Raw genomic sequence first — 13,920 nt, 5'->3', positions numbered from 1 at the left:
AAAAACGATAGTCAACCGCGCACATGTCAGTGTTACGGCGCGTAAAAATACAAGTAATAGTAATAATAAAAATCAACCGACGAAAATAGACCGTCTTTGGGAAAGGGGCCAAAAAAATGCGCGAGCGAAACGATAATTAACGTGCCGCACGATATGTCAGGCCACCGCGGTAGTGGTCTTCGCCGCGTATATAACTCTTCGGATTGGGGTTTTTTTAGCGACACACTTGTTGACAACCTCGGCCGATTTTGGCGTTTTGTTTTTTGCCCGACAGACGACAAATCACGAGTAAACGCCCGGAACGACGACACGCCGTTGGGCGAACTAATATAAATAAATAAACGTTCAGCCAAAAAAAAATTCGTCGTCCGTGACTGCCGGGTCGCTCGCCCGTTGTGTGTGTGTGAGCTGCATAATTTAGTAGCATACGACGTGGATTGATGAGAGAGTTGATGTGCGCCGATCTTCTTATTTCGGATTGATGCGTTCACTGTGCTGTGAGTGGCCGGGCTGTGGACGTGGTGGTGGTGGTGTGCTCTTGTGTGTGTGTGTGTGTATATTGTACATAGGGAAATATAAATATTGCTACCCCGAGCACGTCGACTTCGTCGTTTTCATTTCCCTCATTTGCATGCGTACGCCACCGTCGCATAATATAATACACGTACATATATATACAAACATGTAGGAACGGCGAAAAAAGAAAACTCCGCCGTCCTTTTCGGTTTTCTTCTATACGGAAATTCGACTTTGGCGGCGATCCGATCGATCAACGTGTATACGCGAGTTTGTGCTTTCGGTTTCATCCGTTCCTCGTTTCCCAATAACCCGGACCAATACGCCTTATGGCCTATTGGCGATCCTTAATAATATATTGTATGAACACAAGTGTGGTTGTTGAAGTGGTCGTTGGTTTCTCTCTTTTTTCACGTTAAGTACAAATGTATAATATCCAATTTGCATATTGTATATTTTTTGTATACAGATTGTAAAATATATAGTTAAGAAGAAAAAAAAACATATTTTGTTTATACCACGGGCCAAATAAAAAAGTTCAGAGACGAAACTTCAACACAAAAATGCAATGACTAAAACACGAAAGGCAACGTTTTATTTCGCAGTCAAATTAATAACATTACAGAAATTATTCAATGTCAATATTTTAAAACTGCAGATTTGTATAATATTAAATGAATAGACATTTTTTTTAGCTTCGATGCATAGCTGAAATGTATTGTTTTTACAATGATGTGTTTAGGCGAAGTTTTATATTAAGTATGTTGCCCGAGGTCGGTAAATTATTAAGCGATTTTTATTTTACGGCTTGTTATAAACGGTAAAACAAAAATGTCAGTAACTCAAGTATAGCGTTTCGTTTTACGAATTTCTTATGTATTAAACATTCAATCAACTTCGATGTAGGATATTTTCCAGTTTTTCTTAATTATTATTGTTGTAGTTTATAACGTCGAGCGAGGCGCGGTTACTTGTGGCGGAGTAGGTGGTAGAAAATGGTGATAGCGACCAGCGCCGCCGTCTCGGTCTAATGAATATAGTGTGTATAATAGCGATGAACAAATTAGAAACTGTGTACAAAAGAGCCGGCGTTGAAGACCGAGCGAATTGTTTTACCCGGGAGACTACATGCTGGTAAAACTGAGCAAATTGAGCTGTAAATTTAAATAATGCAAAAATATAAAACTGTTTACAATAGTTATAAAACAAAACCACTTTGGAGCAACGACGCGACGCGGTTTTTCTTAACGTTATAGCCGGCTTTAGCTGTGCGTGTCGAATGTCTTGTAAAAACTCAATTTGCGGACCGGGCAGGACCTTTAAAATTTTACAACGGTTCACAGTAAAATATAGCAGCGTCGTAACCGAGATTTCATCCGAAGAAAGGTTAAAGATGAACCCGCAATTATTATAACACGGGGTCATAACGATCGCAGCAGCTTTAAAACAAAAATGCACTTTGTGAGGTTTATTAAATATTTTGAATCACCTTGCGCCCCCGCGGTAGATAATGCGGTATAGACTTTAATATAGTATGTGTGTGACAATACAAAACTACATCATTTATAGAGTGAACCGCAACTTATAGGCTTGTGAAATCTGACGCCTGCGATGGCTGTCCTCCATCTCTCTCCGCGGCCCTTGTACAGTTTCACCCTTGTAAGCAACACTTTTTACACGCACGCCTCGTCCGAACTGCAATGTCCAAGACAACTGTGGAATGCTCTTTTAGATTCGCAAAAGGGACACGGCAATGAAATAATTATTACTGTGCGAGACATATTTAAACGGCGACGGTCGCCGGGCGATTTCGATCGGGCGCCACCGTCCGTGTCCGTCGATCCTCACCAACAACGAATAGAATTTTTGATTATTTTCTACTTAGGCGACGTTTTAATCTGATCGGATCTCACGGGGACGACGACAAGGCGAAAAGTAAAAACATGTTAACATAATAATGTCGTCCTTGTTGAATGTTATTTTATTTTTATTATTATCTCCGTCGGTCGTGTTCGCGACAAGGGATTCTTTTAAGGTTCCATTAAAATGATGATGGTTATAGTATTATTATATTTACCTCGCGGATGTTTGGGAACCGTTTTCACCAATAACACAGTAATCCGTGTTGGCTTTCTAAAAAGGAAAAATGTAAATTTTTTAAACAAAAATAATCAAAACAGCCACTCCTCCAAAAAAAAAACAGGCAGGTAGACAGTGGTTATTGTACATACAAAAAAAAACCCTACTTCTGATAAAAACGGTCAGTCCTTCCAGAGGTTTACATGTAATGGGAAAATTTAAACGTCAACCATCACAATTGTGTATGTTATTGTATGATAATATTATACATATTTTTATCCGATGCTGTCGCCTTACAGTTGACGCGTGGACATCACCTACTCTTAAAATTGATTCACATTTGTCTGTATTAGCGTGATAATGTAATCGATTTTTTTTTTATGAAGGTTCGCAAGTCGGGAATTATATAATATTGAGCGTTTATCCGAAATATGTACAAGTCGGTAGCCGGCAGTAATAAGTCATCAATGATGGCTTGTGCACGCCACACGACGTTATTTCCAGAGTGAAAACACCCGTAACGATTCGGCCGTTGTATACAAAGGATATAATATAATATTATAGAGCCAATGTTTTATTCATAATATAATATCCTTTCGACATTCCGGGATACTGTTATTATTATTATTATAACCTTCATAAAAATTCGGGTAACGTGGATTTCGGCAATTTGGCGAACGGCTTGGGAATACATTTTCTCCGGTTGGTTATACGGTGGATTATATGAGGTCACGGCTCTTGCGTTTACCCGCCCGTCCGGCGACAAACGTGACACGGGGGACGGTTTTTATTCGCACTTGGAAGGATTATGGTTTTGTTCGTCTCGGCTATCTCCTTACTATATATATAAATGTGTATAATACGAGAGTATATATGGCGTACAATGATATACCGGGCACGGTCACCGGACAACCGCTGCTGGCCAAGCAATTTAAGTCGACCTGATTAGTTTTGACCAGCGCACATCCGGTGCGGCGTTTGGGGGGGTAATTGTGTCTTTCGGCCGAACGACCCGGGAAATGGAAATAAGTAACGTCGAAAAACGACTCCTTAACCGTATTTGTGTCTAAAACCCCCGAGAAAACAATTGTGCTACCGTGTAATAACCGTTATGCTTGTTTGTTTTTTTTTACAGGGCGACGATCCTCCCGCAGACTCTTCGGAAGTGTGGAACTTGCGGGAAGTGTCGATGATCCATCAGAAGGTGCTGGTGATCGCCGAAGTGGCGTGGGACGCGAGACAAGTGCGCCGGCCCGCCTACTTGGTCACGTGGGAAATCGTCGGAGGCGGTCTGAAGGGCAACTTGTTCACCGACACTACGTGCGTCACGCTGTCCCTGTGGCCGGACACGGCTTATCTCATACAGGTCAGTACATTCACTCGACATCATCATCGTGTATTAGACGAGTAACTAACGCGTTAATTGCGGCCGTATTGTACGCAGGCCGGCAGGTGGTAACCGATCTTGTGCCGGACAGGCTTGTGTCCGAAATACAACTGTGTGTGTGTGTGTATCTTTTGTTTAGTACCCGAGAAGATTAACGTGTATTGTTTTTAAAAAAAAATGCGTTAACCGTGCCCTCGTATGTCTCTCTATTTGCATCAGTGGCGTTGTGATGGACGTTTCGTGTCGCCATCGGCAACGGCAGCTTTCAAACGTATGTATACATTTGAATCGCTTTGTTCCCACGGGACTCGGCAAATTGACCGGCCCGAGCAGTTAATGGGACGGAGATTTTCGGGACCACGCCGACCCGATAGTAATTATCCGTATGCACAGCAATAGCGTGTATTACGTCCGGCGTGGCCGCTGATGTTTTACATAATATATTGTTGTAGCCCTCGCCGCGTAAAAGCCGGAAGCCGAGGTTTACCATCACAGGAATCGGCCATATAGGGTCGGCGCGGGTGTATTATTATGTGTACAGCGTGTGCGCATCATTATCGCTATTTAACGTTGCGTAGGGGATGATGTCGACGTCCCGGGGGGGGGGGGGGGTAACTTTGGCAGTCGTTGTCGGCGAGATAAAAACGGAAGAACAAAGATTTCTGCGGTACACAACCCGGGCCGTGTATTGTAGTCGCCGCCACGTGACCAGACGCGGCGATGCCGGTCACGATCGTTCACCACCGAAAGCCGTAATAAATCGTCCAAGAGTTTCCGCCTCCGATCGGCCGCCGAAACAGAGCGCGGGATAAGGAGATAGCTGCCGTATATGTATATATATATATTAGAGGCCACCGAGAAAAAAAAATGGGTAAAAAACTAATGTTTTATATACCTATATAGATATTATTCAAGAGAGAACGATTTATTACGGCTGACGGGTGCTCTCCGGTGGCGGCTGATAAGAGCTGCGAAATCCACTCGAAGGTGAATACACTATTTGGAAAGTGTCGATTGTCTATTTTGAATATTTTAGCGGCTTCCATACGAACGTACTTGATATACTTGACATATTATGTACTTGTTTTACACTTGCTGCGGTAGACCTCTATGTTTTTTAACAACAACAACGTTTCTTCGTAAGAAATCACAAAAAGAAGAATCCTCTATCGTTCGAAACACACAGGATATCAGTCGGGTTATGGCCCGATCTTGTATGGGAATTACAGTGTTCTTTTTCGAAATTCGACCTGGGTTCACCCGTCCGGAGTGATTTGTCATGTACGTCAAACGACCTGCGGGACACGGTGCTATAGGACCGGCGCGTTAACTTGTGATGCAAGCAGATAACGATGAGAAGGCGATAACATTGTCGGGAGCCGGACGCGGTAATTATATGGGTGTCACCGAAACGCTGGAACAAAATACTGCATTTAAACGAGAATCCGCCCCCGTAGAAAAAAATAAAACAGTATTATACACCTAACAAGTGAGACGAAGATTTGAAGACGGTGTTATAACAACGAGGGGGACATATATATACCTATACAAATGTGAAAATATTATACATGCATGCGTTCGGACATGATCGAAATCTCAGCGGGATCACAGCATTGGATTTATTCATAACAGTAGTAAAATAATAATACGGAACTGAATTTTTCATAATATCATCATTGGTGTTATTTGAATTTTCGCCGTGTGAATCATTCAGGCGGTCTACAGTATTGTATACCGACCAATTATTATTATTACCGTTGGACACAGAAGGGTGACGCGGATAGTTGTGGTTTTACTGTTTCTGTATCCGAATCGCGCATCGGATATCCGCACGAACACATGACTCGCGTCGCAATAGATCACGTCGGCGAGCGGTTATAATTATTATTAAACGATGTTATCATATTATTTATTGTAAGTCTTCGAACGCGATAAATCAATCGGCGGGGCTAATAACAGGTTGGCCGCAGCAGCTGTCGCGTGGTTGTTGTTTCCGATTGAAGAGAAGCGGCATAAGATGTTCCAAGCGAATTCCAAACTCACGCTCACGCTGCACACAGCACACAACGTGTAGGTGGCGGATGAATACAATTGCGTTATTAAACTTGACAAGAAACAAAACAAAAGGGAGATGAAAACCTTGTTAAAAATGTTGTCACGTGGCGCGGTAGCCACGAGTATGGTCATGCCGAGAATGGTGTGCTGACGAAGAGAGAGAGCAATTTATCGACGCAATCGACCTTTCTGTATAGTAAAAACAAAATGTTAATTAGTTTAATGTTAGATTAGAGTATTATGTAAAGTACCTAGTGCCGCCGACACCTACTATTACCGTATAATAATATTTAGGATACCAAAACACATACTGGTCGAGCGGTGCGCGGATGGGTGTGACCACTGACAATGATTTATGTCTTATGAAGTCAAATCAAATACAAACAGATTTTGTTTGGTTATTTCTTTCAGTGTACCTGAACTTGCACCGGCTGAATAGTTTATTTAGATTGTCCCTACGCAGACAATGTATCGATTTTGGCAAGAACAGATAAACGTATAATTGGTGCGTTATAAACTCCAATGAAACGATTGCAGAGTATAATGAAATACTGTGTTGCGAAAAAGGTCGGCAGGATAAGCTGCCGGTTCTCAGGCCTTACAGCGATAGATAAGAAATGGTTTGGGGGAGAAAAAAAAAGAGACAATGAAAGAGCTTCTGTGTGTATATATCCAACAGTAATGTTTCTCCCTTTAGTTTGATTATTTTTCTGACCCCTGGAATGCCGCTCGGCCGAGATTATATTATTCGGCATTGCGTACGGCATCCCCGTAATAATGTTATCTGATTAGCCTAATGCAATTCGGTCTATAAAAACAACGGCGTATTGTTGTGTATAAGCTGAAGACATTACGGTGGCCGGGGGGGGGGAAAAGCACATTGTAATGACATTATTATTGTCGTGCAGCATTTTTCGCTTTGTTCGTGCCCGAACCGCATTATTCATGTCACTAGATAAGTCCACCCGATTTCTGTCAACCCTCCGCCGCGGTATACACACGGACATATTCCGCATTGGCCTTCGCGCGTCCCATTTCATAATAAATATATACAACTATAAATAAATACGGATTATTGCGTTATTTTCGGTTGATAAAAGTGCCCTGGAATTAATAAATTATTCATTACCTCCACCCAGCAGCTGTTTATCGGAGCGTTCTGCTGGCGACTTTGCGCGCTTTTCGCCCGGCACACGGCAGTACTATTGTTATTATATCATTATTACCGTGCAGTAACTATTCTACTGTAATAATACGGTAATGAATATACCGTATACCTATACAATATATCCATTATCCTCCCCTGTAAAAAAAATTATACCAAATCGTTATCGCACAGCCCGGCCCGTGACAAATAGAGTCAAAATACAAAAAACTGACGTATCGAAAGTAATATATTATCATAACATCATTATGTCGCTTTCGCCGTGGACGGTGCCCATAACGTTTCATCGTGACTAGCTGGTTTCATTAGCTTGTTAGTTATTATAGTACGTTTCGAGTACAACACAGCCTCTTATTTTTGATGCGTGCGAAAGTCATATAAAAGCTCTTCGATGGTAAAAAATTGTCTTTTATTTTTGCCACAAAATCCAGACGTTGGTATGATTTAGTAATAATAATATTGTGATCTCTCCATTCGTTGTGTACAAATGAAAAAAAACAATCTATCTCGAACGGTCAGCGTCTCGTCTCGAGCTGTTCTGGTAATTCAATATGGCAATAGATACAATATATATATATATATAGGTGTTAACGTTTAAGTGTTTCCCGAGTAAGTAATCGTTTTTGCGCATTGCGGCGGTGGAATATCAAAGTTAACGGGTCGCAAGAATATTGGTCTTTCGATGCCGTTTGTTTGCGAAGGTAACAATTTGAATCCAACGGGCGGAATAGCTGTTAATCATGGGTTATCGTAAAGGCACTTTCCCCTCGCCCCTCGCCGCTCAATCCTGATGAGTTCCTCGTTCTGTAGCCGATAACGTTTAATGATGCGAAATTAACACACCGCCGCCGCTTTGTCCTCTGAAGCAACAGCTATTAATGGGTGTGTATAAATTATATTGTATCTAATGAGATGGTTAGATAAAATGCTGGCTCCAGAGTATAATATATTTTGTCGGCGTTATCGAGTGGATTTGGTGGGTTTTCGGTCGCGATGCTCAATAAAAGCTGAACGGAAAACAAATCTAATTTAGAAAAGCGCTTTTTATTCGTGAGAATCCGCTGAATTGTCGGGTTCGAGTGGTTTTCGATCGGCCGGGCTAACCTAACCGTGGTTTTTATAAATATTAGCATTATTATATAAGCAGGACCTTTGTTTATTATACTATTATTATTATATTCCATTTTGCGCCTGGTTAGCTGTTTTACACATTGTACAATAGTCTTCCTATATTGCTATTGTTGAGTACATATTCGTGGCCAAAAAAAATGGCGCCAATCATGCTATATTCCTAATGTTGTAGTCTATGTTTGAAATTTGAAAGTATTCCAAACGCCAAGTGACACTGCACTGCGTGCGCAATCGAGAGAACTTAAGCTTCCGTAAGTTTAAACTTAGCCACTGCCGAATGGGGGAAAACCCGACGTGTAATCTGATTAGGTTTATTGAAGATCCGTCCGTATTAGGTGTACCTACTATATAAAATAGACCAGTTGCGATCAAACCAGAATACAGCAGCAGCCGTCGCTTTTAGTAACCGTGTAACGCAACGTTTTAATTCCGGGGACGGCCGAAAGAGACAATTTAATTACTACACTTGTCACGAATAGTAAATCAGCTGCTATGTGTTGTGTACAATGTGTATTTGTATATTATGCTTTTTGGGGTTTGGCTATACACATACACACACGCACACGCCATACACTCTGCTCTCATCGCGCAGGTACAGAGGCCGCGAGACAAGACGGGCGCGTGAGGCGATGGGAAAATGCAATTTAAGTTTAATGAACCACAATGTCGGTTTATAAAAAGGACTCGGCGTCGACTGCGATGGACGACATGCAATCTAATTTTAATATGTACCCGGCTAAGAATATACACACTGTCGCCTTTTCCGTGTGTTTTCGTTGACGTTAATTTACTTTATACCGTTACGTTAATTAGTCGTTTATATGTATGCAATCGTCGGTCAACGGTCCGTGACACGCGACTATTAAAAAGTAGATTTTTTTTTTTTTGTATCAAATGCGGTCGTGTTACGGACAAAATCGACATTTCCGTTTTCTCCTAGCTAACTCACAGATTAATTGAAACCAGATAGTGCACTCTGAAAAAAATCGATAAACGACTTTAATAATCTAGGGGTGAACAAAAAATAATCATTCTGTTATACAGCTTGGTCAAAGAAATCGTATCAAGCGTCTGTATTGTTATCTGCTAAATCTTATCATGTAAATAACGTGTACGATATTTTCGGCACTATAATTATGGCCCTACTGCGTGAGCCAATCAAAAATCGTTATTTGAAAATCTATTGTGCACTATCTGGTTTTATTTTTAACCTGTCGTTAAACTCGGTAGTCGAGTTTTGTATTTGGAATTCTGCCGCCGTGGGAAAGGGATTTTTAGTGACTCATATAAACGGCCGCTACTCACAAGTATATTGTAATAATACTGTATACTTATATTGTCCGTCTTGCACGACTCGTCTCGATGAATTTCGAACGCCGCACCTTCGGTACAGTATTATTATGTGGTTTTTCGATTTTTATTTTTATTTTTAATTGATGTGAAAAGACGGAAGTCGACCGGACGCGGTGTATATGCCTTGTGCGCGACATGACGGAATGTTGTATCCGACTTGGGTTCATACCTATATATATATATACGAGACTGCGACCGAAACTATTTTTGTTTAATTATCGCATTATTATAATATATTGTCTCTCTCTCTCTCTCTCGAAGTTGTTGTCGGCAAGTATAGTAGGTATATAGACGGAATACTGCGGTTTTCCCGGCGAAAACTTTTTGGGCCTTCGCCAACCGCTGCCGAGCCTGGGAATGACGTCCCGAATACCTACATATATTATTTTATATGCAACTATCAATTTCGTGTACCCTGAGCTCTCTCCGGTCGACGTCCGCGGTTAGCTGCTGCGTAAGCCGCTCGTTTACCCTGTCCAGTATGTACAGTGTATAGTAATCATGCAGGCCACGGGTGTAATTATAATAATTATTACCTATTATTCGTATTATAACTTAACACCGCTCGCATAATGACGTTTTATAGTATACATATATATATATATATTTTACAACGGCTACACAACACACACACACACAGGCGATGTTCGACGGAGGCGCATCTCGAGTGTCCGATCATGGTAATTATTGTCTTTGAGAGAGACGGAGAAAAAATTGAAAATCGAAATTTACGACGGTTTCGCGCCCGTCTACGACACTGCGCTGACTATACGCTATATTTCACAGTTTCGACGTTAATTTTGGGGTGTACGGTAATTATTATTATCCTATGTAGTGAATACACAATCGCGACGAAGACACCACTCTACATAATATAATACTTATACAGTGTCCGTGTGCAATTACATCCGGTAACGCCCATCGTCGTACCCAGCCAGGCGTCTATGGGATATAATAATATGGCCACCGCGACCGCAATGGTGCCTGTGGTTCGGTCTTATTTCCCCCCTTTCCTTCAATTTCTTAGATACTATTAGGTTTTCTCCAGTTGGCCCGCATAGACTCGGTCGTCATGAGACTAGCTCCTTTGTATATTATTATACATATACACCTGCGAAACCAATATAATATATTATTCGACCGACGAATCCTCAGCAAGCTGCGAGCACTCTATATTAATTATTCGGTACCTAACCTAACTTAGACCACCGCGTACCTACCTATAATTATAATATTATTCTAATCTCGTACTGCCGGACAACAAATTATTGAAAATAAGTTCAATATGTTTTGTTAAAAAAAAATACGGCTACCCTTGTACGGTTTTAGTGAAGCAGGTATTTCGTTTATCCGTCCTGTCACATATTATTTTATTCCTATATATATATTTGTCCACCTAGCTGACCGTCTGGCTTTATAGGAGGGTATACACGCTAAAGCAATATTGGACCTTTTTATTTTTTTTTATAAAAAAAGTCCCGAAATCCGGTTTTATCGATTGGCCGCCGGGTCCAAAATCGGACCGGGCTTAAGTGTGTTTCCTGATTCGTCTGGATTTTCTATCGTTTATCGTGTTCGCCTCCCTTAAATATAACCCGCATCGGCCGCTCGCCTACTCTTCCACCAAAACACCATTATATATATATATATATATATATCTACTTATACTATTATTTTTCCACTCGGCTGATGTCGTTCCACCGGCTTTGCTGGGGCTCGTATAGAAAACCACGGTGCCGTCATTTTTCTCTCTTTTGTTATTAACTCTGGGCTGTGGGGGTGACGTATTAGCGGATTTCTAACGGCACGACTGTAAAATAAAAATAAAAAATAATAATACAAAAAGAGGAGAACGTTAAATGGCTCGTAAAATTGGAAATTCCTCGTTCTTTTGACAACTGCCGCGGCGGTCCCGTTATAAATACTATTAAGAAGTATTAAAAGTAGAACTTTGACCGAGACCGAAAACTTTTTCAATTTCTCGTCGCGAAATATACCGTTTACTGCGCGCAGACATTGTTTTTTTGTTTTCACTTTAATCATAACTATGCGCAACTAAAGCTTTTAAACTTGTTTTACATTTTATTTTTTATCAGTTTTATTTCTTCCGCCCGGCGCAATGTATAGTAATTAAAATTAAAGCTTTACACACAGATACATACAATATAGGTCAAAGTCTTCAACGCCGATTGTTGCTTTTGATAATACATCCAGTAATTTCGAGTTTATTTGCTTTGCATTTAAAATGCCATTCTTAAATATAGTCCTAATAATTATTGTTATTAACAACGCGTGTAAAACTCTTCACACGTAACGTGGTTGCGTGTAATTTAATAAACGCTTTTAAAAAACTATCATACCTACTATAATTAATTCTAAAAGCTCTGAATGCGCTATTTGCCTTTTGCAGCTCGCATCGCCGTCTGGTGCATACATTTGTATAATAACGCACATAATGATGTGACGTTGAATTGTTCTAATAGCGTGGAAAAAACGGGGCCAAGTCACCAAAATCAATTATACCACGAGAGCAAAAATTGTAATCAAATAAAATATGTAAAATGTACATACATAATATACCAGAGCATAATTAGTGAAAATTAATTTTTAAAATCAAGTACACGCGTTTTAAAAATTACAGACATAACTCTTCTTGTCAGTTATAAAAGCTTAAACACATTAATAAATGTACTGCTACCAACTTGTTTTATTTAGCGTGGAATCGACTTAACAAAATTGTCCCTTTTGAAATTGTAACGTTGTTTATATTTTAATCTGTTGCTAAAAAAAAAAAACATTAAGTATATAATTCTATTTAAATCATCGACAAAAAAATAAAAACAGTTTTCCTGTTAGATTAGTATTACTAATATTAAATTATTAAAACCTTCCGCGTACAAGTAATTCCGAATTTTTCTAAGCATATAATTAGTATGTACGAAACTAAGCAAATAACTACATACTTATTATTTATGGCCTTAAAAGAAGAAACAAAAAAAGCTCATAACAAAATAAAGAGTGACATACGAACGAAGTGAAAAATAGTTATAATTAGTGTTCCTGCTTGGAAAAAAGTGAACCAGTTTGAATCCGCCGCTGATAGTGCCGACTTGTTTTCAAAGAAAATTCGATACTGCTCATTCGTACTTTACACTAATTGTAGTATCTCCAAGACTTTTAAAAGTCTAAGTAATTGAATATTTTCAAATAGAAGCTAGCTCGGTGGCTCACAGTTATATTGTTCGAGTATATTGAAAGACTTGTCCGCGATGATAACGGAAAAGCAATGTATTTTATAACGAGTTCTGTGTATACCCAGACACCGGATATATTATATTGCGGTATATTAAAATCCATTCGTCGAGTTGAATATAATTATTATGACTGGGTTGGGTCACTGTATAAAAAAAAATATGAAGTCCCGTGTTCTTTTCCACGTAAGTTTTCTTTTTTTTTTTTACATCAAACGTTCTTGTACTTTAAAAGAAAATTTACTTGAGCGAACAGGAAAACATTATGTGAATTTCCTTTGAGCATACCCTAACAAAAACGCATATAATGTAGGTCAGGCGACGAGGTTGTTACACTCGGTTTCTAAATTGACTCGGCGTTTTCATGTAATGACTTAAGTATTGAACAATATGAGCTTTTTTGTGTGCGTTTCGGCTCAGAGTATGTTCTTTGTTATTATTTACAGCGCTTGGCAGGATCGAATAAGAGATTTGTGCTGCGATATTAATTATAAAAAGCTCAGGTGACACCGTTGCAGTAAAATGACCTCCCGTCCAACATAATATTTGTATCAGCATACCTATAGCTATCGAGTACGGTTTATGTCTGTGTAAATGATGTTTTTCAATTATTGATAACGGAACGGCAAAATGTTCTTGTACAGCCAATGTGGATTGAAAAAAAATAAAATAAATTTCCTCATTTCGTTGCTGCTGTCCGTGTTAATTCGATCGGTCGGCCGACTATGTTTTAATTATACATTTCTATTATAAATAATATAGCGGACACACGCACACACAGATACACACTTTACTTTGGGTGTAAAATATGGTCATCACTGGGAAAGCGTCGCGCATTATTAGTATTCGGTAAACTAAAATACGTGACTGTCCGTTTTTATTCGGCTTGAAACCCGTTAAGGTTAGGTTCGGCCGTGTGAAAATATAACTCGCACAATGATTTTAAAACTCGGTGACTTTGCACAGCTGTCCGTTGTCTTAAC

At 39.9% G+C, this 13,920-nt stretch overlaps 1 protein-coding gene across 1 annotated transcript in view; it reads left to right on the top strand.

Annotated features, from left to right (window-relative positions):
* Window positions 1-13,920, top strand: part of LOC126846364 (uncharacterized) — a 76,884-nt gene that overhangs the window by 59,527 nt on the left and 3,437 nt on the right. Inside the window, exon 5 of the mRNA XM_050585705.1 lies at window positions 3,731-3,961. Coding sequence (XP_050441662.1) covers window positions 3,731-3,961 — 231 coding nt within the window. The remainder of the gene's footprint in view (window positions 1-3,730; window positions 3,962-13,920) is intronic.

Source organism: Adelges cooleyi, unplaced genomic scaffold (assembly GCF_023614345.1).
Source record: "Adelges cooleyi isolate 19-005CV unplaced genomic scaffold, UGA_ACOO_1.1 ACOO_flye_CR_arks_rails_tigmint_CR_PRNA_9, whole genome shotgun sequence".
Classification (NCBI taxonomy): Eukaryota; Metazoa; Arthropoda; class Insecta; order Hemiptera; family Adelgidae; genus Adelges; species Adelges cooleyi.
This window is presented reverse-complemented; position numbering and strand designations above follow the sequence as displayed.